This window comes from Gavia stellata, chromosome 4, assembly GCF_030936135.1.
Source record: "Gavia stellata isolate bGavSte3 chromosome 4, bGavSte3.hap2, whole genome shotgun sequence".
In the NCBI taxonomy this organism is placed as follows: domain Eukaryota; kingdom Metazoa; phylum Chordata; class Aves; order Gaviiformes; family Gaviidae; genus Gavia; species Gavia stellata.
Window position 1 is genome coordinate 10,124,548 of NC_082597.1, and position 27,437 is coordinate 10,151,984.

At 40.2% G+C, this 27,437-nt stretch overlaps 1 protein-coding gene across 1 annotated transcript in view; it reads left to right on the top strand.

Moving 5' to 3' along the window:
* Positions 1 to 1,039: 1,039 nt before the first annotated feature.
* SEMA3A (semaphorin 3A) overlaps positions 1,040 to 27,437 on the top strand; it is a 167,324-nt gene continuing 140,926 nt past the window's right edge. The window contains exon 1 of the mRNA XM_059817251.1: positions 1,040 to 1,166. Within this exon, the coding sequence (XP_059673234.1) occupies positions 1,055 to 1,166 (112 nt within the window). The 5' untranslated portion in view covers positions 1,040 to 1,054. The remainder of the gene's footprint in view (positions 1,167 to 27,437) is intronic.

Here is a 27,437-nt window from a genome sequence, read left to right on the forward strand (position 1 = left end):
CTCTAGACCTGTACATGTCTTGAACTGATTGTTGAAGTGGGCTTTACTAGGAATTTCTTTTGCTGAATTGGAGTAGTGCAGGAGGTGGGGAGGGCGGGAGGGTTAGAGCAACCTTCCCTAACAAGGCTTTAAAAGCTTCAGTGGTAAAGTTATGCTGATGGGAGACTTTGTTACTTGCTTTTAACCGGGAGCAACCCGAAGAGGATTACATTATGGGCAGGAGACGTTATTTATGTGGGTAGCAACACTGTGGGTTGTGTTGTGCTGTTGTTGTTTTTAAAGGGGGACGTACGTCTTTTAATTAGAGCCGTAAAGTAGAATAAAACAACCAGCCCAGCCCAACGCAACAACCTGGACAATGACATAAAATAGCTCGTGAAATTTACAGCTCCGTGCCTTTCCCCAGCTCGGTGGAGGTTTCTGTTCCCTCCTCTAATCTCTGCCGCGATGCGTTTCTTTTTCCCTCTTTTTCTCTTTTTCCGCATGTGCGGTGTGACAGCAGGGGAGGGGGGGGTCGAGCTTTCCTGCGCTCCCATTGTCAGCCGCTCTCGGGAGCGCGGGGAGAAGCGGTGTCCCCCGTGCCTCCATGTGCGCGGGGAGCGCGGGGCTGCCGCCGCGCCGCGCCCGCCCCTGCCGCCCGGGACCCGCCCGCCGCGCGGGGCGCGGGGCGCCGGCCAGCCCCGGCCCGGCCCCGGCCCGGCCCCGGCCCCTGCCCCCGGCCCGCGCCGCCGCCCGCCGCCGCCGCCGCCGCCCGCATCATGCCGCCCCCCCGCCCGCACGCCACTCGCGCCCGGGGGCTGCCTCCTTTTCCGGCCCGCGGCGTGTGCGTGAGAGGGGCTTGAAGTTGCCCCGGCGGCGGCGGCGGCGGCGAGGCGGGGGGCCGGGGCGGCTGGCGGCGGCGGCGGGGCGCGGCGGGGCGCGGCGGGGCGCGGAGCCCACCCCCATCACCTGTTACCTCCGCTCCCCAGGTTGCCTGAAGTTCCCCGGCGGCGCCCGGCAGGACGGGGAGCGCCGCGGCTCCGGCTCGCAGGGACCCTACAGTGGCTGCTGCAGCATGGGCTGGCTCAGGGGGATTGCCTTGCTTTCCTTGGGAGTATTACTAGCAGGAAGAGTGAACTGCCAGCATGTGAAGAATAACGTGCCGAGGCTCAAATTATCCTATAAAGGTAAGTCTGTTGTTCTCTCTTATTCTCGGTTTTCCTCAAAGCCTCTCCTCCTCGCCCCGCCGCTCCCCCCCGCCTCCCCACCTTCCTCCCTGGCTGCCCTTATCTTCCACGGGGCAAATTGGCATCGGGAAAAATTCCTGCAAAAATACTTCAAAAGCCACTCCGGGCTACGGTCGGTACCACGCAGTTTAAACAGAGACAAAGAAGAGTTAGTTGCATTTGCAGCCAGGGAGCCCGGCTCGCCCTGGTCGCTGGAAGAGTGTTGTTCAGTCTTGTGCTATTTCACCGGACTTCACTCGCTGAGAGGGTGAGACGCGTTTGCCCACCCGGCTCATCTCTCCCGGGCTGGGCATGCGGCGCAGCCACAATGCCCGATCGGTTTCAAACAGCATGGAATAGATGAAGATGTCTATTTTCCTTTTTTAGGCATGAAGTGGTTAATTTTCAAGTCATGAATATTCAGTTTGCACAAATCTGACAATCAGATGCCTAACATAAGCAGTGGATGGTGGGTTTGCCAAGAAACTACAAACTGAAAGGCACAGATCAGTCCAGAAAAGGAGGAAAGGACTGTTCTGCGCTAGGAAATACTGCCTATGGATGTTTAATGCAGCGCAATTTATTTGGACTGGGATTGTTTTCGGTGCAGTCTGATGTATTTCATTAGGGATCACAGGGAAGGTGTAACCCAGGAAAGAGAGCTGTGAGATTACCTTTACGTTTGAAATTGTGTAATGCCATTCACACTGCAATTGTCAGTAATTAACTTTTGTATAATACTGCCAGTATTAAAGGAGGAGTCTGAAGTAGGCAGACTCTTTTCTTTATCAGCATAGTTTCTCTCTGAGTACGTTTTCACAAGAATTCACCAAATCTGGAGAATGTGCAACTGGGAAAGAAGTTGAAAACATAAGAGCTGTAGAGTATTCTGTCTAAAAGGGAGATCTATACATCTATGTGTATATATACACGTCTCTCTCTGAAGAGCTGCCTTCTGATAATTCTCAGATTATTGAAGGTTGGGAGAAGGAGCAGCAGCTACGGTTCTGCAAGAAGGGAGGAAAAGTAACACACTGCTTCTACAGTAGAAAAAAAGAGAACATGTGTGTGCATGCCTGGTCATAGATGTCAACCTCAGTTTACAGTATAGTGTCAATACATCTCCTGCCAGTAGAAATATGTTTTCCAATTTTTTTCATCTTTCTCGTGCTGCAAATGAGAGGGAGAAAAGTCCTCTCTGATACACGGCAGCCGTCATTTTCGCACTCCAGATAAAAAACATAAATTAAACACCTGCAAACCTTGGATGCACTGTATGAAATAAATGCATGTGCAGGGTTTTATTAAAGAGCACATATATGCATATTTGTGTGTGTTTAAACTTGAAAAGATATGTATGAAAAGAACAGTTGAAGGGGTTCAGGATCTGTTAATTTGCTTTTCATAAGAAAAGCCATTTGTATTTAACACAAAATTGATTATTTTGAATAATGAAGTCTGAAGAAAGCTTCTACCATAACTACATGTCATGTCAAAAAACTCATTAAAAAATCTCTTAATTGCTTCCAAACTTTTACAATCATACTGAAACTCAGATTAGTATATAGAAGCAAAAATCCTATAAAAATATCCTGTAAAGGGGTTTAACGGCTAATTAATTATTGTTTATTTTTTTCACCCTTTTAAAGTTTATTGATGTGTCAAGTCTGCTACCCATGCTCATAGTGACTAAACTCACAGAAACTAATTTTGAAGGATGGCCAAATCTGACTGATCCTGGTTTTCTTTTTTTCTTTTTTTTTTTATGTTTTCTTTTTTCACCCTGCTGGTGCTGTATCCATCTACAGTTTAGCAACATTTTGCTACTCTGCTGATTGGTTGTTTTCCAGTTCTGCTCTTGCTGGGAGAAAGGGTCTCATTTTCATTTTTGAAATATATCAGACATCAAATTTTAATATACAGTCAGTCCTATATGAGCAAAACAGGAAACTGAAAGGAACATTGGAACTGGTTTTATAATTGGCGGATCACTGTAAAAAGAAAATGAGTTGAAATGCTGAGCAACCCTGTTTCCTATCTAGCAAAGAAAGTAAATCCATAGTTAATTCAAAGCAAGTTGAAGTCTGAAGACTTACAGCAATTCACACTCTGGCCTTTGATTCACATATTTGACTTAAAACGTGTAACCCTAAAAATCAGATCAGACTACTCACATGCTTAATGTTAAGTACCAGTGTAAATGCTTGGCCAGGTCAAGAGGAGCATGTTGCCTGGGCTGCTGCATTGATCCCTAAGTATGGGGATATCATTAGTAGTCAGGGAAAACTAAGCCTTATCAGCTGGTGCTTTTCCAGACAAATTTTGCTTCCAGCACAGTATTTTATGCACAGATCAATGTTAACACCTTGCGTAGGAGCAGCCTTAAGAGCTGTAGGTATTGAAAATATGTCTTTTAGGTATTATGACTGAATACCTTACATGCTAATATGTATCTCTCGGGGTATTCCTCACCGCTATATGACTATGTGATACTACGTGATTCATCTCTATTCAAACTGCTTGCAATCAGGAAAAGAAGCTTCCCAGTTCCTTACCCACTCTGCCTCTCCATGAAGAGCTGTGGTTGAGAAAAATAAACTTACGATATTGAAAAAAAACCATGCAGGGTGAAAAGAATGACCTGAGTGATTTCTCTTTCAGTGGCTGTCATTGTACTTTCTTTTAACATGCATGCTTGTTTTTTGCCTAAACAAATACCTTGGAGCTAATTGTCAGTGCTTTATTTCAAAAGAAAAGCAAGGATGTATTTTAACGTCTTGTTTTTCTCGACTAATTAGATGTCAAACATGGTTAAAAAGCTCAGGCATTTGCTTTAAAAGTTAGAAAACTGAGTCATGAAGGGTTAAATCCCTGCCAACCTTCATTTCCTATGGTCACTTGTTTTCAAAGGTCCAGTATTAGCTCTGCCATTTCCCAGGTTGCTGGACAGAAGTTTCAGTGAGCTTCCTCTTAACTTCTTGTCACTCAGTCTTGCAGAAGATTAGAAGCATCCTACGGGGCATGTTACGGATAGGAAGAGGAAGGGAAAGTGTATAAATGCATATATTAAGGCCACATCTGTGGTCTGAAAAGGTTCTTTCTGTTTATTGTAAAACAGAGTTCTGGTTATTTGGTTTATATCACCTTGATTTTGGTGGCATATTAAAGGAAGGAAATTTGAGGAGAGCACTAGGGAAATCCTTGTCCAGCTGAAATCTGTGGTGAAACTCCTGTTCGGTAACATCAGGGTTTTGCTCCGAACGTTTTAAAGTTTCAAAGCATTTTCATCTTAGTGCATGGATTGGAAAGGTTTTGCACAGATGATATTTATCTCCTTATTTCAGTCAAAGGGAATTAATATGATGAAAGGCCTGATGCAGAGTTCATTGAAGTCAGTAAGTTCTGGATCATAGCCTAAATGTGGTAAAACCAGCTATAAAACTGAAAGCTCAGCTGAGCCCTTCAACCCCTGAGCTCCTCTTTTTGTGTCCTCCAAAGACTTTGTGTCCTTATTGTAAAGTAACAAGAAATGTCATTGCTGATATGTCAAAAGTAAACGAATCTTTCCTGAAAGAGTGTAGGGGGTTTTGTTGTTGTTTTTTTCTGTTTGTTTTTGTTGTTTGTTTTTTCTTAATTCATTGGCTTCAATTTCAGTGTCAGTTGTAAGTCTCTGTATCGTGTCACTAGGTCACAGATTCTGTTCAGGAAACTTCTACTGAGCACAGAGTTCTCAGAAAGATGGTGATCAAGTTGAGTGTGCAAAGTTTAAAACAATAAATAGAGTCTTAACTCCAGATGGATTTCTTGTATCGTTTATTGTTTCCTATTTTCTTTTGCTGTCCTCTGTATGGGGAGGTAACGGCACAAACAGAGATGGAACCAGCTACAGTAACCTTTAAATATAAACATATAAGCCCAAAGAAAGAGAGAGTTTCCATTAACAATTCCTTGATTTGCAGATTTTTCCTAAGGCAACCCCCATTTTGTCTCCACATCAGTAAATCTTGTGAACCCAACTTTCTCAAATCCATCTGTCGCGTCCTATTTGTCTATTGACAATTACTAAATGCTCTAAGTATGTTTTGTAAGAGTACATGTGTGGTTCTTCTTTGTTATTGTTGCTCAATTGGATGCATATTACTTGAGAATAAGTAACTGGAAAAGCATTGCACACAGATTTAGCTCTATTACTCCCTGGCTCCAATTCAAGCCATATTAAAAATAAGTGTTTTGTTTAAAGTTGCAGTGATAGTGAGAACTACTCCATCCTTGATGTGCAGTTGATTTACAGTTTTATAGGATGGATTTTTATACGCATGAAATGCTGGCCCTAGTGAAAGCAATGGCAAAACTTCTGTCCGTTTCAATCAGTCCAACATGCCATGACGAGGGAGGAGTGACACCGCACTGAATTACCTGTGTGTATGCTAGCGTAAATATGATACCTGGTTTGCAGTTTGTTGACCCAGTCTGGTTGTAGCTGATGACCTGCCGGTGGGTTTGATTGTGGTTTTCCCTTTCCATCAAACTCTATAACTCACAATTCAATACCTCCACAAATATTGGGAAAGTAGGACGAAGTGGGAGAAGGAAATGGAGAGAGAAATATTGGCAAAGGAGCCTGTCTCTCTTGAGTTGGGACCAGTATGAGAGTTTGTCTCAGGTTGCAAGGTATCTGCTTAAAAAAACTTTTGCTTAAACTATGTTTTAAGAGTACTGTCTGAGTGAAAAGCCTCTCTAATGTGCCTGAAAAGGAGCGAAGGGCAGCCCAGACTTAGGAAGAAGACCGTGAAGGAAGGCAAACCAGTGATGTTTGCAGTCTAGGCACGGGCTTGTAACAGTCTTCAGCTTCCACTGTTCCTGATAGCGTTTCTGCACAGCTCTGGCGCTCTCAGACCTCGCTGTTCAGTCAGTGCAGGAGGCTGGAAGGCAGTGAAGACATCAGATGCAGCCGCGGCCTCTTCAGCCTTTTTTTGCCCCAAAATGATGAGTACTTCAGATAAGCTCCGTGTGTTAGTCTTTCTAACGTTGGTTGAGTGGGGTCTTTACGAGACCTGAGAACTGTCAGGGGAAACGGTGGGACTATGCTGCCTGCCTCTGACGTGCCCCATGGGCTGACAGGAGGGAGAAGCTGATGAAGGAAGTGCCGAAGCTCGGAGCTTGCCTATATAGGGAAATCTTCAGCTAGCTAATGAGGGTCGAGACAGGCAGTGTAATTGGAACAAGGAGGGAGAAAACCTAGCCCAACATTTTCATTTGGTGTTTCCAACTTTCCCATTTAATTCCAGTGGAAAAAGTGGTTTCTGAATTACAGAGCCTCCCTTTTCTGAGAAGCTGGAGTTCTCTATAATTATTTGTGCTGTACGGTTTGCAAATGACTGAATTATTCATGGAAGGTGCCGTATTGACAGCAATGGAAACTCTACTCTTCTGCTGTGGACAAGGTGTGCAGCACTTACTTTTACTGTTTGTTACAGTATCTTTAAAACTCTGACCTAGTGAGGAATTTAAACATCCATAGTTTAATTGAGCTCAATGGATCTACTGATACGTGAACCCTGCCTTAAAATTTACTTCTGTGCTTGAAGTTTTTTGATCAGGACTGCAGTACCTATCTGTTTGCTTAGTGTTTATTCAGGTGTGTATTTATTCCATAAGGTTTAGCAAAACAATATTTAAAATAAGAAACCCAGTCTTTGCAGGTTGCTACAATGTAAATGGGTTATTTATGATAATCTCTCTTGCGTGTGCCTCTGTATGTACAGAAAGCATTTACATGGTGTTCCATCTGAGAAGAAACCACTAAATGATTTGTGTTTTTAACTCTTTGCTTGGAAGTGTTTTTCAGTTTTTATTTAATGCATTGCTATACTCTGATCCTTTTAATATGGTTTTGGTTTGCCCAATCACTGATTCTGCATACAGCCTTTAATGCCCACAGCTGCTATTAGAGAGACATCTTTTTTATCTGCTTCCTCTGGCTCACAGGCTTCTTCTCTCATGTGCATACCTGGAACTTTGCAATGGAAGCACAAGCAATACAAAGTTGCTCCAATATTTTGAACATTTTCCGCATCAGCTGGAGCCTGACTTGACCCTAGTTCAATCGGAAGCAAAATGACATCTTCACCTGAGGCAGTGCCTAAGTGACTGAGAAGAAAACAAATCCTTCTAAGTGGTGTCAATGGTTGTGACATTTTCCAGTTGTGTGAAAGCTAAAAAGGGTAAAACTGTCTTCAGGCTCCCACGCGTGTATTTTTAAGCGAATGTGTGGGGTGGGCCCTGGCAGCTCTATGTCAAATTTTTAAATGGAAGTTCTGTAGCTTGTCCTGGTGCTCTTGTTAATTAAGGTTACATGTGAAAGTTGCTGCTGGTGTTGTGCTCGTGTTGTGCTGGTGCTGGTGGGCGATTCAGCGAATTCCTTCCCTTGCAGGATTAAAGCTCCCTTCAGGAATGTCTGCAAGTTCACAGTCCTCCCACATACAGCCTTCATATAGGTTAGCTGCTCTCTTCCAGTAACAGCTGTGGATGGTGCGAATAGCTGTGGGGATAGTACGTTTACTTGACTTTTCCTATTTTTTTCCAAGTGGGATAGTGCCCCAATGTACAAGAGAGAAAAGGATGGCCACAGCTGTTGAGAGCATCAGAAATCTTAAGAGCGCTGTAGCCTTTCTCCTGCACCACAGGAGATTCGCTGTGACATCTTTCTCTTTCTTTTTGACTGACATAGTCAGCCACATTAGGCTCTTTTCACTGTCAATGGAATGAGAGGTACCTCCAGAGAGCTAATCTTGGGTTAGGCAGGCTGAATGAGACTTTAATGGTGCTCATTGCTTTTCAGTGACTGTAAAAGGAATTAAGCTGCTTGTTCATTCATTTACTTGCTTTATTTCTGGGAAAGTATCAAAAGAAGGTACCAATTATATGCTATGGAAGAACCTCGGCTGTATTCTGATCTCAAAGCACCCTAATTTAAGAAACTGTCTCTGCCTTAATGAGAATTTTAAGTTGTGTAAAAATCCGACTGTTTAAACTTATGTATGCCCTCAGTATCTGTGATCTTGAGGTCACCTGTGACTCTATCTAAATTCACATCAAACTTTCAGTCATAGCAAGAAATATACAGTACCACTTAATTCTTCTTATCTTAAAACAATTACCTAACGTATATCTCACATTTCCCATGTCTCTCCTCCTTAATAAGCTCATCCCAAATCCAGTGACACATGCTGGAAGTGACTGTCTGGGGCTGCAGAGCTTTACTAATTTAATAGCTTAATCATTCGGAGCTTTCAATAAGCTGTCCCCTGACCAGCTCTGTTGCTTTCTGAATGTTTCTACTCTTTAAAAGAAAAATGTATTGAAGACTCAATTTCATAGAGCATAGTTTGCAAATAAAAATACATATGCATCAGTGCAACTCCGAGGACAGATGCCTCGACCCTGATTCTCCCCTTTTTCAGCTGAACTATTTCAATAGTGAGAACAGGATGAAACCTAATTTAGGTTCATTTCTAAAAATTCTAAATAGACTTACACTTTGGGGGATTCTTTTCTCGCTTTGGGGATTACAGATTCCCTTTGAGCTAGACAAACCTACAGCAATCCCTAAAACGTGTGAGCACTAGTCTACTTTGTGTCACATGTAGTTTTCATCCTTTGCTGTTTGATAGCCAAACACAGTAAAGTCAGAAGTTTTTGCCACTTTTCTAATGTTTTAAAGTTGTTTGACATTTGTTGGGTCGCCTGCTTATCTCTCCAGCTGGTTGTTGCAGAAACTTTAGAAGTGAGCAGTCAAATAAAATTCTCATCTCTTATAAATATTTTCATACAAAGTTGGATCTTGCGGGGAACAATCTGAGGAATGAAGTAGTTATTTGCTTTCATCTAACTTGTGGAAGGAGGAAAAAGAAAGCTCTCCTTTACCCTCCACTCTAATGAAGCAAAGCTCATGTTGGTTCTGACGGCCCCTCTTGGCTCCTTTTGAAATTCCAGCCTTGTGTGAGAAAAGGACACAAAAAAGCTCTGTGAGATAATTTAAAGGATTTAGAGCTGCCTTTCAAGGAGGAGGGGTTGGTGGCCTTTTCTAGAGGCAACAGACGATAAATACAGCTCACAAGCATCCAAAAGAGCTGCAGAGCTTGCAGGGTACAGCTTTCATCACCAGCTGACACTGGAATGGCAATAGCCATCCTTTGCTAGACACAGATCCCATGCCTGGCCAAGGCATAGAGTGACGTCTCTTAAGATGAAGTGGAGAATTCAGGGTGTTAATATTACTTTTACTTCCTTCATGGATTTCCCAGTGCAACTTTACTACTTTTGCATGAATGTATAGTCAGAAATGGTTCTGACTCCTGATGAAGCTCTTTTTCTCAAAACACAGCAAGGGTCATATCAGTGATGATGAGTGTTGCTCCACAGTATCTGTAGGCCAACTTGGTCTCATCTCCACCACACTAGGTCCTGTACAAGGTCTGCTAGGCCCATGTGGTAAATGCCAGTCCCTGCGAGTGATAGGAGGGACAACAGAAATTATGTCCGGGGATCTGGGAAAGAAAACTTTTATCTTCCAGATTCCTTTTTTTCTCATATTCCTTGCTACTACAGCAGAAGAATGGCTGTATCAAAACTTCTTGCTCTGACAGCCTTGCAGACAGCAATATAAATGCACTCCGGACCTACCTGCAAATTGCATAGTCAGGAGATAGATAGCTTTATTTCTAAATTGCTGCTCTTCCAAGATGTGTCAGAGTCCATCCACCACGACCAAGTGTGTATTCAGATGTACAGGAGGGTATCATAACATTTTCAAAGAGCTCTTGTTGGCAGTTATCTGAAATGTCCTAAACATCAGCGAAGGAGTATTTGCAGGATGTTGGCTGTACGGTTATCAGTATGGTAGCCCTCCCTCCATATTGCTGTTCTAAGTATGCATCCTCAGTCATTTGTACTCTAGCCATAATTACTGACCTCCAACAAATAGGCAAGCAAGATTTCATCTCAAGTGAAAAGATTTAGGAATTTGTTAAATTTAAAAGAAAATTCCACATAGCTCTTTTTAAAGGAGTGTTATGAAATAAAGAAGTAGTAGTAGTAGTAATAATAATGATGATGATGATGATGTATGTTGAAATTTTCTTTTTCTCTGCAGCCTGGGCTATTGAGATCAAGATTAACATAGATTTCTAATTCTACTTTTTCAGATTTTGTTTCCCATCTGTGATGGAACTGTAATCTACTGGGTATTCTGCTTCCTTTTCTGGCATCCCCTTACAATTTTGTATCTTTCATCATTCTTTTAACCCGCACTGCAAGTCACAGTCTTTACTGGACAACAGTCACACAAATTAGGAAAATTTTGTTATCCTCACCTACAAATGGAGGTTGGAGGTTAACAGAAACCCAGCACCACGGCTGATGAGACATAGGAAGTCTGTACTGTAATGGGAATCAAAGAAAGTACCATAAATGTGAAATCCTATTAATTCTTTGGCTCTTCTGTGTCAGCTTCTTCACCTGTAAAGTGGTATTAAGTGATCTCATGAGGAATTGCTCGAGGTCAGAGACTTGCCATGCTTATTCAGAGCTGTATCCTACTCTCAGAATAATCCCATTAATGTGTATATTCAAAGTTCAGTCAGAACTTATTTTTGATCAACATACAAAGGCCTTATAGGTACTTTAAAGTGATTATAATAATTATATTCACAGCTGCGTCTGTATGTGACATGAAACACATGCCTATTATCCAGAAAGCATATCTAATTTAATTCAGTTTGGGTATTCCAGACAGTTCTATACAGGAACTCTTCACAATGATTTTTGGAGTATCCACCTCTATTTCACACTAAATACACTGTGAAGGTGATTACAGATAACTCCAGAGAAGAAGAGCCTTTGTGTTTAGTCTTTGCAATACTGTCTACCAAAAGTATGTGAGTGCTTGCAAGATCCTGGCCTATTTCTCTGAGTTTGAGCTAGGATTCTCCTTTTTTATAATCATAGCTGATAATCATATTTTAAAATTAAGAGGGAGTTAAAAAATGTATTTTTTTTTCTTGTGCTTATCAGACAAAACTACAAACCTCACTTTGGGCACTTCCTCCCCTTTTCACCCACTCTGAACATCCCTTACCAGGCCACTGGTGGTTAATACTTCTCTGCTGCTGTGTGTTTTCCTTCCCAACAGATTCTGGACACAAAACTTCTATTTCTTCCTGCACACAGCCCTTTTTCTGACTTCCCATACCCAAAATGCTTCCCAACTTTCTCCAGGATGAGGGAAGCCTGTCTTAGCCACTTGGGGAAATAGTCAGTAATCAGTTCAGTCAGTTATAATTGCCTATCATTTGTGACTTGCTCACTGGAAAACTGTTGCTTGACAGCCCTAGTTCAAACCTAATAATGAGGATTAACTGATATAATAAATTCAGAAGTGGAATTCTGCATCTCTGTAAGATTCACATCCTCATTCCTAAAACAAGTAAGAAAGCACCTGTTCCCTTCATCAGCTTGGCTTATGTGAAAACAAAATTGGTTGTTCATGTATTCCGCATACCTTAAATGCAGCATTTAAATATTACCTTCAGTGAATTAACTCAAGGAATTTTTTTTCTTTGCTTTTATACTTCCTCATGCCACTTACGTGATATAATGGTTGTTTTGAATAACATTCTTTTTCCATAATAAAGTACCATTTTTCATGCCATTAATTAAGAAAATCAGAGCAAGTACAAGATTTTGTATGATTTTGGTGTGCCTTTGAACTTCAGGCACAAGTTTGTAGTTTGACTTGTTAGACTACAGTGTCTTACTTGACCACGTGCTACATAGTTTTCTGACAGTTTTTCAGGAGCTAGAAGAGCTAAGTCCAATTCTTGAGGCTGGCAAAGAGACCAACAGAGACCAAGGTAAAAGGTTCTGTTTACTGGAGTAAAGAAACTTTTTCATTTGTCTTCAAAGAGAGCAGTTTCAAGTCTCATGTGTATTATTATTCTGTATTAGAAATTTTAAGCTATCACCAATTATTCTGGTGTAAATCAAGTGTAACTTCATGAAATGACTGTGACTGCAGTGATGCATGTGAGAAGGGAATTAGATCACTGATAACTGGTAACTGACATTGCACCAAAGGGACTGAGGACAGAACCAAGCAATGCAACTTCTAGTTTTTGAACACAATTTCCATAGCTGAGACCATAAACAGCATTTTTAAGGACACTTCTCATAACTACCTCTCTCTTAAAAACTTTTTCTATCAGCATGTAGGAAATGACAAATGCTGAATTTTGTTTCACTGTAGGTTCACCCCATTACTATGCATAGAAACTATTTTACCTTATGCCAGACATATGGAAGTGATCAATGTATGTAAATTACATGAGGAGAGGTAAAATACAGCTTTTTAGACTAGGCAATGTGTACTTGTTTCTGGTTATAAGACACTGAAACCACACCAGAGAAGGAGACTTCAGGTCTTAAGTTTTCCTTTAAAATAACAACTGGCGAGTGGGTAGAATAGCAATGATTTTTGATCATCACCATGAAAGCACAATATTGTCCTGAGCTGAACCACTCAGTCAGGTCTCTCGGACACCAGGGTTTGAGAGACAATTGCTTGCCTGTGCGGGGCCGGCCTGTGGACCTGTTCTGTGCGGAGGTGAGCTGTTCTGGGACCCACTTATGAGGGTGTACGTACTATGGGCGAGTGCTCAGCAGTGTAAGCCAAGTTTCTTCAAAGGTGGGGTTTAACAGGCAGGGCCAGCTTAAGTGTCTGCTGTTCATTTTCCTCCCCTGATGTCATGGTGTGCCCATGGTGTAATGATTTGAACCTACTCTAAAAACCAGGGGTTTTGAGGGGCTGAGTTATTTTGTTGGTTTCTGAGTGACCAAGGGAGGAAGAAGCAAGAGCCTAAGTCAGCTCTGCCTTTCAAATAGTTTGTAATACTACTGTCCCCCAGCTGGTGTCTAAGAAATTATTTTATGACCAAAATGCATTCACTTTGCTCCCAAAATTTTCCATTCCAAGAAAGTTGATTTTTTTTTTATTTTTTTTTTTCATATTCAGTATTGCAGAGTAAGAAACTAATCTAGAGTCTGGCAGGGCTTTATTCTAAGGCATTGTCATATCTTTCATTCTGAATTGAAAAATGGACAGATCACTGGGTTTCATAAATGCATGGAGAAGCTGTCAAAGCTCCTATTTGCATGTGAATGGTCAGCTGAGGTAGGAAGGGAGATACGTAAATAATTCTCTGGCTAGCTCCTGGCAAAGATCATTGCATTTCAAAGTGCTGTGAAAAGCAGCATCATAAAACTTTAACTTATTCACAGGTATGGAAACTCCCATGCCTTAAATAGAACTGCGGTAATAATGACCACTTGGAGAAAAGCGAATCTTAAAAAGCAGTATCAGGTCTCCCACTACTATACATTTTCTGCTTCTTTTAATATTTCAAAAAACATAAGCTAAAAAAGCCGTTCTCCCTCTCCCCCTCCAAAAAAAAAGGAAGAAAAAAAAGAAAAAAAAGCGCACGATCTAAGCAGTAAGCAGATGTAGACCTTCATTGAAAGTCTGGCAGACAAGTGTGATAGGAGTGGAAGAAATGTAAGGGATTTGAGTATTATTCTGAATTGTGTCTGTATCTGACCCTGGAGGCACCCAAAATAATCATTACTTTAATCTTCCTTAGAATCTGCTCATCATTTCACTATTCTGCTCCGCTGTTGTACTCTAGTACATGCTGAACTAGGTAGAATGGGTGAATGTGTTTGTTTAAAACTAAATGTATACTTCAAGAGATACAGTTCTTCATGCATCCAAAAAGGCGAAAAAGTCAAAGTAAACAGTAGAAAAATGTGGAATACAGGGTAAAATAAAAATCTTAATAGGCTCTGAGCCAGACAATTTTCTACATGTTTTATTGTACCTCGTGTCTGCTTAGATAGAATTAGCATATATATATATGGAGAGAGAAAGATTTACTAAGCCATTTATGCCTGAAACAGCTCCAAAAACTGTGATCAGGCAAGGACTAGAATATGTTTCCAAAGTAAAGTTCACCTCCAAAGGTGATGTGAATTATCTACCTACTTCTTAATCATGAGATAACGTGGGGCTGTTGCTGTAGTTTATCGATATCATTTCCCTCGATATTGTTTTGTAGTTTCCATCTACTTAACTCGAAATAGCATGACGTATATTTCATTCAAGCTCCATAATTCTGTAAATAGCTTGTGCCACCCTTGTAATCGTTTACAGCACACATTTTCTTTCTCAAAAAGCTTCTGCACACTAATTTGATCTGGTTACATTATGCTGAAAAGAACGCACAGAGACAAAGTTAGATGCAATTTCATTCACTGAATTTATAAAGGGCAATTATTCAAAGGCTCTGGGATTTGTTCAATCACACTAATATTCCTGTAATGAAATGTGATTTGTCTTGGTATTTACCAGGAGATTAAAAATGAAAAACAGGACTGATCGAACAAACTCCTACTCACATGATGAGTCCCACTGATTGCAACGCACATGGCACTTGCGATGTTAAGTGCCCTTTTAGGAGGTTATACAAGTTCTTCTTCACTTATGAAATAATAAACCAACAACACCAAGCAATTGTAAGGATCACTTGAAATTTCTGAGCTCTGCCCAGTTTTCGGAAGAAATGAGGCAAAATCTGTTCAAAATACTGTTCTGTTCCCAAATTAAATTTTTCATTCAGTAACAATCCCTCTTGATCCTGCTTATCCCATGGCTCCACTGCGCTCTACCACAAGAAGAGCATTCATTGCCTTGCTGTGGTTCATTGCATCCTCATGTCCAGTATGATACAATGTCAATTGAAGTCACTACAGAAGACCCTCACTCAGTCTGGTGGATCTTTGAGTCCTTTTAAGGATGCGTATCAATATGATATTCGATCAGGTATTTTTGAATGCCCAAGCAAGTTTAAACTGAGTTTTTGCGCAAAGGAATGTCATATCTTAGCCACGTCCTCCTGTTAACAGGTCTTTCCACTGAAACCTTCTGTGCAGAAGTCCATCTGTGTGAATCACAGAATCATTAAGGTTGGAAAAGACCTGTAAGATCATCAAGCCCAACCATCAACCAACACCACCATGCCCGCTAAAGCATGTCCCGCAATGCCACGTCCACACGTTCCTTGAACACCTCCAGTAATGGTGACTCCACCACCTCCCTGGGCAGCCTGTTGCAATGCTTTACCACTCCCTCAGTAAAGAAATTTTTCCCAATATCCAGCCTAAACCTCCCCTGAATGTAACACAGAGCACACATTAGACACAAATCAGCCTTGAAGCAATTCCACAGATTTGAGCACAGTAACTTTAGATAAGTAACACTGCAAGTTGGAATAGGTGTTCCATAACGCAGTTGTTCTGTTTCAATAACCATTCCCATATCTATCAAAAAAGGGCACAGCACTGTGGAAATTTTTATGTCTTACTGGAGTCTTACTTACTTACTGTAGCTGTGGCTCCAGGCACTTTGAGTGAAAGTTGCTACTGCCTGCTTCGCACATGAGCTCATTGGAGAGGGCCCAGGAGCTCTCCCCACAGCAGGAGACTCCAGAGCTGCTTTCCTGCCACTCCAAATAGCTGCTAGTGCTAGCAGGAGAGCAAGGAATCCCTGCTCCTTTTCAAACATCAGTCTGACAAAGTGGGACAGCAAGCACGGGGCCATGTGCTCCCTCGCCCCAGACATCTTGTCAATGGGCTCTCAGTGCTCTTTGCAAAACAGCAAGAGAAATCTCAAATTGCAGCCACTCAGATGTAGCCACTTGTGCAGACACTTCTATTATCCTAAAATTTATTGTCGCCTATGTCACATGTTAAGAAAATGCAAAGTCTCAAATGCAGTAGGGGGTGGTGGGGCAATAAAATTTTTCACATTTTATGACAGGTACACATTTAAAGAAGGAAGCAAAAAGAATGTTTTCTATTAAAAATAGGAGCAGAAACCATTTGTGGCATAAAATCCAATAGGAAACACATTTGCTCTACTTCTGATCTCTGGTGCAGTTGTCTGTGAAGTCCTTCACTAGTCTGTAAGGGGCATCGATTTAATTAATTGGAGCTGTTACTTAAACTATGTTAGCAGTCAGAGAACAACCCACAAAGTAACTCATTAGTAAACAGGTCTATGATGTCGTGGAACAGACGCATCCTAATACTTCTCTAATGCTGGCTAAGGATGATGTTAAAAGTTAGAAATTGCATTATATATTTACCTATATACAAAAGATTCATATACCCAGAAGGCCACTTACTCAGAAGTCTCTGAGCCTGTTCAAGTGATAACTAAAGGACACACAGACATCAGACATCTGTGTAAAGTTGCTAGACAGTGGCAGGGTACGTGGAGCATAAATGCAACACGGGTAACTCCTTCCTCTCCTTTGTCCTACTGAGACCAGATGCTCTCTTCCACCCAACTGCTCTTCCAAAGGGATTTTTGTGTCTGGCTAAGCTCAGCCTGTGCCTCTGTGAAGCTCAGCTAAGGGAAGAAACTTCCCAAACTCTCTGAATTCTGAAAGTATCCTTAGGTGCATGCATGCATTTGCCTACATAATGTAGGTAACATAATGAAGCTATTTACACACCCGTACTTGGACCAGATCCATTAACAGTGCAAAATTACGCCACGCCCTACTGCAAGTTATTTTTAGCTGTTCCTCAATGTAAATGTCTAATTCAAAATTAAGTTTCAAAATAATGAATGATGTGTTTTGTGTTTCAGTGGGTATAAACATATGCGTTGCATAGTAGATGATTTAAGCATGAAAGGTCTTGCATTCCTAAATCTGTTACAGAATGTGGGTGGGAGGTGGATCTTTTCTCCTTTGCTCATACCAGGAAACAAAGAATGAATGAATATTTGTCATGATGTTTCATCAAGACAGCATTAACATTAATTGAAGATGCACGTGTACGTTGTGGAGAGAATGACAGCTTGCTTACAGTAAAAATTTCTGAAAACCAGGACGTTAGCTTTTAGTATTTGTACGGGGTGTTAGTATGTTGGTATTGAATTGACCCAGACAAGAGCCTTCTACAGTAGTCAGTTAATTAGGCCAGGTATGGAGGAGATCAAACGCTATTTAAAAATCCCAACAACAAAAAGCCCAAACCCAACCCAACCAAAACCAAACCAAAAAACCCACCCAAAAAACCTAGCACAATTTTCTTCAGCTCTGACATAAGGACTATCAGGAACTATGCCTTCTCCTGTTCTCGTGTTCTTTCCTTAACCATCCATACATGGTCACCAGTAGTCCCTGCATTAGATTGGCTTTTGGTCTGGCTGGATATTGCTGTTCTTATGTTCCCATCTCCAAGATCAGCCTGGAGATTTCTCCATCAATGTCAGGATTTGTGCTCAGTCCTGCCCCCAGGGACAAGTTGATCCCCATGTATACCTGCTAAGCAACAGTTATAAGAAAGAAATAAGAAATAAAGGGTTGGGTTTTTTAGCAGTGTCCCTGTGTCTTAAACTGGAAATGGAATGGTATTTTATCCTGACATGCATTTAAAAAAAAAGCACAAAATAAAAAAAAAACCAACCCCAACAACAGCAAAAATCCCAAACAGAGCTATTTCTAATAAAAACATTACTCATACTAGTATCATAGCCCTGACTTTACATTTATTGGCATAAATGCAAACTTATAAAGCTGTGTGGATGCTTGCCATATGCAAATCCATCCATCCATAAATCAGTGTACAGACTGGAGGCTGCACAGCTGAAGTGACTGTAATGGTAAATGAAACCTTTCACCACCAGGTCAAATGCAGTTCAGCATATGTGGTAAATGAAAAAGCGCTATCATACAGGAATTGATCTGTGGCGTGTGTGAAACGAGTGACTGACCAGTTCACACTGTCAGCCACCACAATAGGCACCCCAGGTTTGAGCTGGCAAGTAAGACAGAGCTGAGCTGTGATGGCAAAGCACTGAAGCAACCTGGCTGATGACCGTTCTCTCAAAGTCATGCATAAACAGAGAATTTGCCTTGTGGGACTGTCTGGTAGTGTATTACAAGGATTAGGCAGGCGTTTTCCATCAAAATGAATTGTCAATGAAAAAGGAAGTTTCCATTTAATCAAAATTTTCCACCAGTTCTATCCAAATGAAAACATTACTTTGGATCGTTGTGCTGATCTAAGGCACATAATATTGTATTCGTCTGACATTAACCTCTGTGTGTTCAGGGTAACAGCGAGGTTTATAAGAGCTTCGTGTGGTTTTGCTGCTTTCTTACCCATTCTTCCCTGCACAGGACCATAAATCCCATTAAAATATTTCAGAGTACCTCAGAAATCAGAATAAGGCTTATATGAAAGCAGGACAGCATAAAACATACAGCCCAGTGCCCAGTCTCAAATCCTGGCCAACAGGTCCAAATTGGGGATGAAGCATGTTTATCCTCTGTATAAGGTGCAGTTCAGTGTCAGAGGATGCCATGTAAGACAGGACACACTCAGAAGCGTTTCCAGACTTCTCGATTTGGGGATATGGCTTGGCCATGTCTGGGCTGTGGAGTACGTGCCCTGTTTTTCCCCATCAAAGCCTAAGAAAGCTGGACACCCAGATCAGAACAGACATAGATAAAATGATCAAAAGCAAAAGTTATATATTCCTGGATTTCATTTTGTTCTAAGTTGTCATTCTGTGACAAGTTCAGCATTTTGACTGTTTGTCTTCATTTGAAAACAGATGTTGGAAGATTGTAATTGCCCTTGAGACAAAAAAAATTCCTTGCTTTTCTCGGCTTTACTTATTCCTGCTCTGAAACTGTGTCATCCCAGAAAAACAGTGCCACATAAAGCTCCTGTGTGAGTTGTGAAGCTCCAAACCATCTTGACACATACAGCTATGTGTTAATGTCCAGACATAGTCCTCAACATTTCTTGCAGCAAAAACAGCGTTAAAAATTGTCTGATTCTTTAATAGAATTTAATACATTATTAAAAAAAATAGTGTTGTTATTGGTTATAGTTTGCTTAACAGAACTATTGCTCTGCTTTTAAAGAACAAAGCTTTTAAGACATTGATAAGTTGAGATGTGTTTGCCTTCACGTTTCAAGGATGTTTATAATGTCAGGAAGATTGGTCTTGTGGCTAAAACTCTGAATTGATAGATGATCTTCAATTCCAGAATCTTACACAAACTTTCTATGTGACGTCAGATGATATCTCTGTGCCTCAGCTTCCAATCTGTAATTGCTTTTTATACACATTTGGTTTATTTTCCGTTGACATTGCATGTTTTTTGGAGGCAAGGACTGTTTCTGCGCAATGAGATTCTATCTGGACTTTTCAGAACAAGTAGTACAACTGATAAATAACACAAGTGTTTAGTTCAAGGCTCAAACAAACGTCTGAGTACCAAGAAAAAAGCCTTACTCTTGCTTTCTGGTAAGAAAGCAATAAAAAAAATTAAATATATTTAAAAAAAAAAAACCTTTGAACAATTCCTTAACAGTATATCCAGCCTAATTTCACAAACCCAAGCAATTTAGTCACTTGAAAGATACCTTTCTGACTTTTGCAACTGAGAAATGAATTTTTTTAGAGGCTAGTTCCTTTTAGAAGGAGGAAAAAAAGGTGTTACTTAAAAATATCACTTTTATAATTTCCTCTTGTTCTTAAAGTTTCTTTAAGTGATTATTCCACTACATATAAAATTCAAAAGCTGACAATTTTAGGTTTCAAAATTTCTCCCTTACATATCATCATCTTCATGTTATGCAGTTCTCTAGATATAAAGGCTGCAAAATTATTCAGGTTTGCTACATACATTCGTTTCAATATGAAAAGCCTTGTTTGTCTCACATTGCTGTTGAGGAGCAGCGGTTTCATTTTCATTCTGATTGGTGCTGAAACTCTTTGTTTGTGCATTCCCCTCTTTTTCTTTTTTTTTTTTAAATTTTTAATCTGTGGTTTCAGGTGTAGTTTGTTATATCAGTTGACTGGAACACTATAGATTATCAGGGGACTTCCAGGTGTCACACAAGAAGAATCACTGTTTTCCAAAACAAGCTGTGCAGTCCCCTAGGTTCTGGCATAGATTAATATATGAGTGTTACTAGGCATAGAAAACGTTTCTGAGGAGTTAATCCCATGTTGTGTTTGAATGTTAAGGAAACCATCTACTCATTCTGAGGGGTTTAAGCTTTCTTCAGGAGGTAAGTCTGGAACAATGGTCCTTATTTACAAAAGGTTTCCTTTATTTTCCATAAGGAATATAAAACCAGAATTTCTCCTTTGCTGGAGTTGCTCCTTCCTTGATGCAAGTGCGCACTGCCATTGCTGATTCATTCAAATACAGATTATTACAGTAATAATAAGTGACAAGCTATGTGTTATTTTGAAGTAACACACGTTATGGTTCACATCATGCCTTCAGAGACCCAAGCAATGTGTTATTTCACATTGACAAATGCTCCAAAGTGTTTGCGCTTATGAATAAAATATTCTCCATGTAACTTGACTTTCGAGTGTGCATTGTGCAACAGCATTAGGATGTGGGCCTCACCACAGTCATCCTAAACCTCTATCACCTTCCTTTTGGATTACTCCTCTCCCTTCTGTGGCGCTTGTTCAAAGCTTTTGGAAAGACATCAGCGGACTTTGATCAGTCCTTTAAACCGGTCGTGCCTGCTTGCTACTGCCTTGGTCTGTATGACATTCTGGATGTAATTCAAGTCCTCGGTATTGCTCTATGGAAGTGCAATCTGAAGCCTATTAAATTCAGTAAGAGTCTTCCTATTGATCTCGGTGGCCTACAAACGAGGCCACAGTCTTTGGTTATAGCTGGTGTTACAACACGAGTTCTCTTTCTGAGCTCAACCCCAACAGTTGGCCTTACCTGAGGGGACAGGCCAAGGTGCAACGTTATTTGGTTGCCCGGGATTTCTGACAAAGTCTTTTTTAGTGGTACGTCAACAGCGCTGGATCTTGCTCTGCAAGCTGGAAAGTGCTTTAACATACAGGAATGATGCAAGGGCCAATTTTTGCATGGGCGCTTGCCAGCTAAATGCAAGCCGTGGTTTGGTCCCTTGAAACTGAGCTATTAAATATGCGTGAAAACTGAGAATTAAGAATGGTAACATAAAGCAGCATAGGACCTGGTGTTACACAAACTACTTTGGGCCCTGAGCAAACTGTATCGTGTCTTTTGTTAGACTGCTCGGGGTGCTGCAAGTCTTTTGGGGCAGATAAATATACAGTCCAGGCGTGCCCACCAGAGCCAATTCCATCAGACGGATAGTGAATTTGTTCTCACGTAAGAAATATCCAGGACTGTGTTTTGTTGCAAAATCCAGAAAAAATGTGAATTAAATCATCAGCACATCTTTTCCAGTTCCAGTGAAATTTACCTCCTACATAACATTTCCAATATAGAAAGTATTTCAAGAGGAAAATCTCACATGGATTAATGTTTATTGGTTGCCAAGGCAATAGTTTGGAGACCTCTCTACCACAAAACAGATAATATTATAAGCAGAAGTAGATTAGTATGAGGAGAAAATCTGTTGACTTCGGGGAAGACAATGCTCTGAGTGTTTGTTATACCTTTTTGAGATTATATTAATTTTGCTTTGGTCATTTTTCCATTCATTGCTGTACTTTTGTACTGTTATTTGTATGACAGGAGAAATGAAATATCCCCATGAAGACTGGATGCCACTGTACAATGCAAAACAGTGTTTCTGTGTGGAAAACCTGACAGTCCATTTAACAAGCCAGCCCTAAGGTAGGCAGGGAACTGAGACACCATAGGCTAAGTGGTCAGGCCAAGGTCATACTGTGGCTTTTTGGGAGACATGGGAAAAGGACACAACCACATCAGTCCTGAATTATCCAAGTTTTGAATGAGGAAAAACTAAAAAAAAAGGTATTAGCTGATTTTGTTTCTGAGGAGTAAAAGTGAGGAGCTTTAGCAGATGCTACTGAGATTGACAGCTGAGAAAAAAGAGTTGAGATATAAAAAAGGAAAATAAACGCTGAGGACTTCTGTATTTATTTCTTTTCAGCAAATGAAGTCTTTAAATTCTCTTTTGTAATCATAAGAGAGTATCAGTATATTGGGCTTTTCCAAACCAAACATGACTGTGGATCTAAGCAAAAGAAGGCATTTAAAACAACATTCACTCTGAATCATTTCAAGCCTAGCAACAGATTACAAGAGCATTTCAGACAGGAACAGGAGCTGAATCCTGCACAGTTCTGTTCCAGAGTACATCTGTACCAGCTCTTCCTCCTTTTTTATATTCTCCCTACCACCATCATGATCCAACCCGTGTTATGGAAGAAGGCGAGAAGTTACCATGTTCCTTTAGAGATGAACTTGCCCAACTCCTTGCCAATTATTGCTAGGTTTTGTTTTCTGCCATTGTACCTCTGCAGCTCTTTTTACAGTTCTTCTAAGCAAAACCAGGACAAAGTGATAATGAATTTTTAGATCCTTTGATTGACTGATTTCAAATTATATTCAGTTTTATCTATAACCTTTGATATTTCTGAAGTTGCTCTGAACCTCGATTTTTCAAAGGTATCTAGTCAGCAGAAGTGTTGGATGTTTAACACCTTTGAAAGTACTGTCTTTTAAAAGAGACAAGCCAAATCAAAATAATATTGCTCATTCATCCTTTAAAAGCTGTGTTCTTCTCATCTCTGCCCCACACTATACATTTTTTTAAATCATGTCCGTAGTTCATAGATCCCTTTTAATCAGATGTGAAGGTAGTCTTTGTAATTTCTAGTATATATATGGATGTGTACATTCTAATATATGTATTATAGGCTAAGATAAAAATATTGCAAATATAATATGTGATAATGTGTTCTGGTTACTAGAGAGAGATAGAAACAAATAAAAAAAAAAAATATTGACTTTTTTGTCAGAAATCCGAGCCAAACTTTCCAGACTTGGAAACATATTACCCCATCTTTTTTCTTACGTAGTAGTTTCTTTTACTTAGCATAGTGGTTTTCACTGTCCTGAAGAAGTAGGCCAAACCACTTTTCTGATATTTTTCACTCCACTGGATCAGAGGGCCGCTCATCTCTCTTGCCATGAGATTCTATTTGCATCTCAAGTTAAAATTTTCTGTCTTGTCATCTTGATTGTTTACCTGAGAATCTTTCAGGTGAGATCATCTTACTGTCTTTATCAGAGAGATCTGACAAGATACTAGAGTTGTTCAACATTTTCAAGGATGGTGCACAGTACCCTGACAGAGTCTAAGAGTGATGAGAGCAAACAGATTTTGATATCTAGTTGTCAGAAAACTTAGATATGAGATGCTTTCTAACTCAAGGACTGAAGGTTTTGCAAAGTTTATTCAGTGCAGAGGTTTCTTAATTGTTTGTGACAGTGTTCACCTACTCCTCAGGTTGTAATTATGTCAAACAAGCAGATATTTGTTTTCTCCTGCTGCTGATGACCCCAATGAATTCGGCACATTTTTCCTTAGAATACGGGTGTCTATTTCTATTTCCATTGTAGGTTTGGCTCAAGGTCATATTTCGTCAATCGAGAGACAGGAGTCCAGTGGCACCAGGCGGGTACTGAAGTTAAAAGTGGTTGCATTGCATAATCTGAATGTCACCTATTTAATCATGCTACCTTTCTTAGAGGAGCTTCCCAACATGGATGACTATTACGGATTTGTGGCTATTTGCTTGTTTGCTGGACGACTGAGATGAGTATGAAGGTCACAGGGGTTCCAGGCAGGGCTGCTAGAAGAAACCTGCATATTACAGTGGTCTGGGAAAGCAGTTTGATGTAGAATCCACTCAAGCCATCGTTAAGATCCTGAATATGCAGTGAACAACATTTTCTTGCATGAATGGTAGAAAATGACCCTACATGTTAGTGTGTCATGCTTGGTAGGAAACATATACAGGTATGTTACAGCATTTAGTAAGCCAAAGCTTACTATTCTCTGTGATTACAAACCCCCCAAGAAATGTATGGCATTATGCCAACTCCATTTGCTGCATCCACAAAATGTGCTCAAAGGTCAACTCTGAGCTTGCTAAGATGGCTAATGCAGTTGTCAGTATGCTTTCACCATACAAATTGTTCAAGAATAAGAAGCTCTGTCCACTGTAGGGCTCAGCTGTAGAGAAAGTATTCTGTCTGGAGACAGGCATGCTAGGCCCAGAGTTTTGGAAATTTTTCCGGTCATACCAACAGCATCTATTGGTGGGGTCTGATGAAGTAAGTGTTGACGAAGGGTCAGGGCTAGCAATACGTATTGACTAACATCGATCATCCCATCCCTGTGGGCCATGAGGAAACATGGCAAGAAGTAGAATAGGGAACTGGTGCTCTGTAGTAAAAGATACAGGCCTAAAATATTTCTAGGGATGTGAATATAATTTCTCTAAATGGGTCTTGAAATAAACAAATTAAGTAGAAGTGGATAGTGTAAAGCTTGGGAATATGGCCCTATGCTTTAAAAATCCATAATAAAGTGAATCCAGACATTTTGATATCCATTTCTTCTCTACATCTCTATAAAAAGCAAGTACAAAAGGAGAGTATGGGCTTGACAAAGTGACTTTTCCATAGAGTTTAAAGCAGCAATCTCACAGAAGTGGAGCGTAAGGCTTCAGACCAGTTTTCAGTAAGAGGAGCTTAGTCCCCAACCATGATTTGTACCTTCAAAACCAAATTAAACTTCTTCATGCTTCAACTGCTAAATGGAGCTAGTGCTGCCAAATCATCTTTGAACCATGTCTGGAGGCTGAAGGATGAAAAGTATTGATATTATTAATAATGATTGATAGCCATGGACATTACAGGGGATTTGTCTTCACTAACTTATGGCAGAGTTATAATTCTCTTGAGGCAATTACAGACTTCTATTTACCACATAGTGTTGTGGCTTGGGGGAACATTAATTTACAGAAAGATGAGAGCATTGTGAGGCAAAATAATTTTCAGTATGTGGAAAATAAACCTCTCCACCACATTTGATAATATGCCTGTGACCCAAATGCTGATTAGGTCACATTAAAAAAGGGGAGTGTTATCACTGAAGAGTCAAACTGAGAATTCCTGAGAAGTTAGGCATCTCTACAGAAATGAAGAGAATTGTAGTCATTTTACCAGGACAGAATTTGGCTTTGTAATTTTGCTTCTGAAAATAGGGTTACCTTGCACAGCAGTTCTTGACCACTCACATCAACACATCTTTTTTTTTTTTTTTTTTTTTGTAAATGCATTGATGTTTAACAGTAGCAGTTTATTGTTCTTAAGGTCTAAGGATACAAACAAAGCAAGATCTCAAGAGGAGAGAGAACATTTTTTTATTAAAACTGGAAGAGTTGGAAAATGTAGTCAAGGCTTTGGTCATACACACACTCCTTCAAATCCGCAATAAGGAATAAGGACTATTGAGAAAGAAAAGTATAAAGTTTTTGTTTGATTGGTTTTACAATACTGTACAATTTAGAACATTACTAGAAGCTCTGGCTTATGGTTGAATATAGTGAATCTCTTGTACATTGACTTAGATTTCTGGTTTGAATTCATATTAGAGTTTGTATTGAAAGTAAAAACTCTAATAACTAGAAAATAAACCAAAATAATCAGATATGAACTTCAACAATATGAACCTCTTATACTGACTATAAGTGCCTGTTTAAAGAGATTTCTGTTCATCATTCTTTGTAATTCAGTGTGATACTGTATTCCATCACCAGCAGCTTAATTTATTTCTTTCACCATCTGTTCTTTTTTTTTTCCTTCTTCCATGCCAAAAAATCAATAGCACTCAATGAGCAAAACGAAGCTATTCTGTAATTCAACGAAACTGGTTTTATGCTGTTGTTATTCAGAATATATTGGCTTATTTCTTACACTGGTTTTGTTTAGCTAACCAACCCTTTTGTTTTCTAAACCTGTAAAATTTGAAACAGTAAATACTGTGTGTGAGCTGCTAGTACCAGCGCTTTTGTGGCTGTTACTTCATGAGACATATATCAGGCCAGTTGGTTTTTAATTATAGGCAATAGCTAAAGCCTAATAATAAGTGTGGGTACCCTTGCCACAACTCCCTCCGGCTCATCCCTTATACAGAGCAGGCTGAGCCACTTGCATAAACAGACCAGAAGTCAAAGCACTTTCCATGCCAAGCAGTATTAATCGAGCGATATCTCGAAATGTCCTTGTGTGTTCCCTGAACCGCCAAAATAATTATGTAAGTTTTGTGAGCTCCTAGAACTACAACTGTGCTCTCATTAACACCTCCTGTCCCTGTGGAGATATAAATATATATGAGTCTTCAGAATACAAAGTTTTAGATCAGAGCACTTTGCTGAATACAGGACCAAATGAAAACTAAAATCAGTAACGCAGAAACTCTCTTCGGGGTCTGAAATAGAGAAGTAGTAAGGACCACATGTGCTTGTTCATCAAGGTGATGTCCATCCATCTGTGACAGGCTTACATAGAGAGCCTCATGCCATGTATTGTGAAGAAATGGTGATAAATGAGAGGGTTTAGAAACCTCACACTGGAGCTTCAAAACTGTGATCAGTCTTCTGGCCTAAATTGGAATAAGTTGGACATAGGTAATTTAGCCATTGAAGTGCCATGGCCCACAAAGCACTGTAGTATTTAGGCTCAGTTTGACAGTTGATTTTTAAGGCTAGATATCCTATGATCTTAAACTTGTTGCTTCTTCTGTGTAACATGATGTCACCGAATTTCACATCATAGTGTCAGTAAGTCCATATTTTCAGCTGAGTAGTTCTAAATGACATGCAAAAGATGGAGTATATGATTAGCCAAAAAATGCCGTGGCAAAACTCTCATAGTTCTTATTAGATTAGACTCACACTTTTCTGTATAAGAAAGGCTAATAAAATATATTTTACTATGGAAAATATAGCTAGCTGCACAGAATTCCTTTCCACATGCACTTATAATTTAATACAATTCTTTCTTTCTACTAAATACTATTACTATAATGCCAGGAATTATGTTGGATTTCAGGTTCATATCCCAACTGTACAATTCAGGATATGCTTCAGACCTGTTTATTCAAATAATTTTATTCAGACTGTGGCTAAAATAAACAGAGAAGCAATTTGAAGAAACTCGACGCAGGTTTTTCTGAAAGTCTAGTAGACATAATGATTAATATTGCCAGGAAGGCTGATGATTAGAGAAAATAATGGTATAG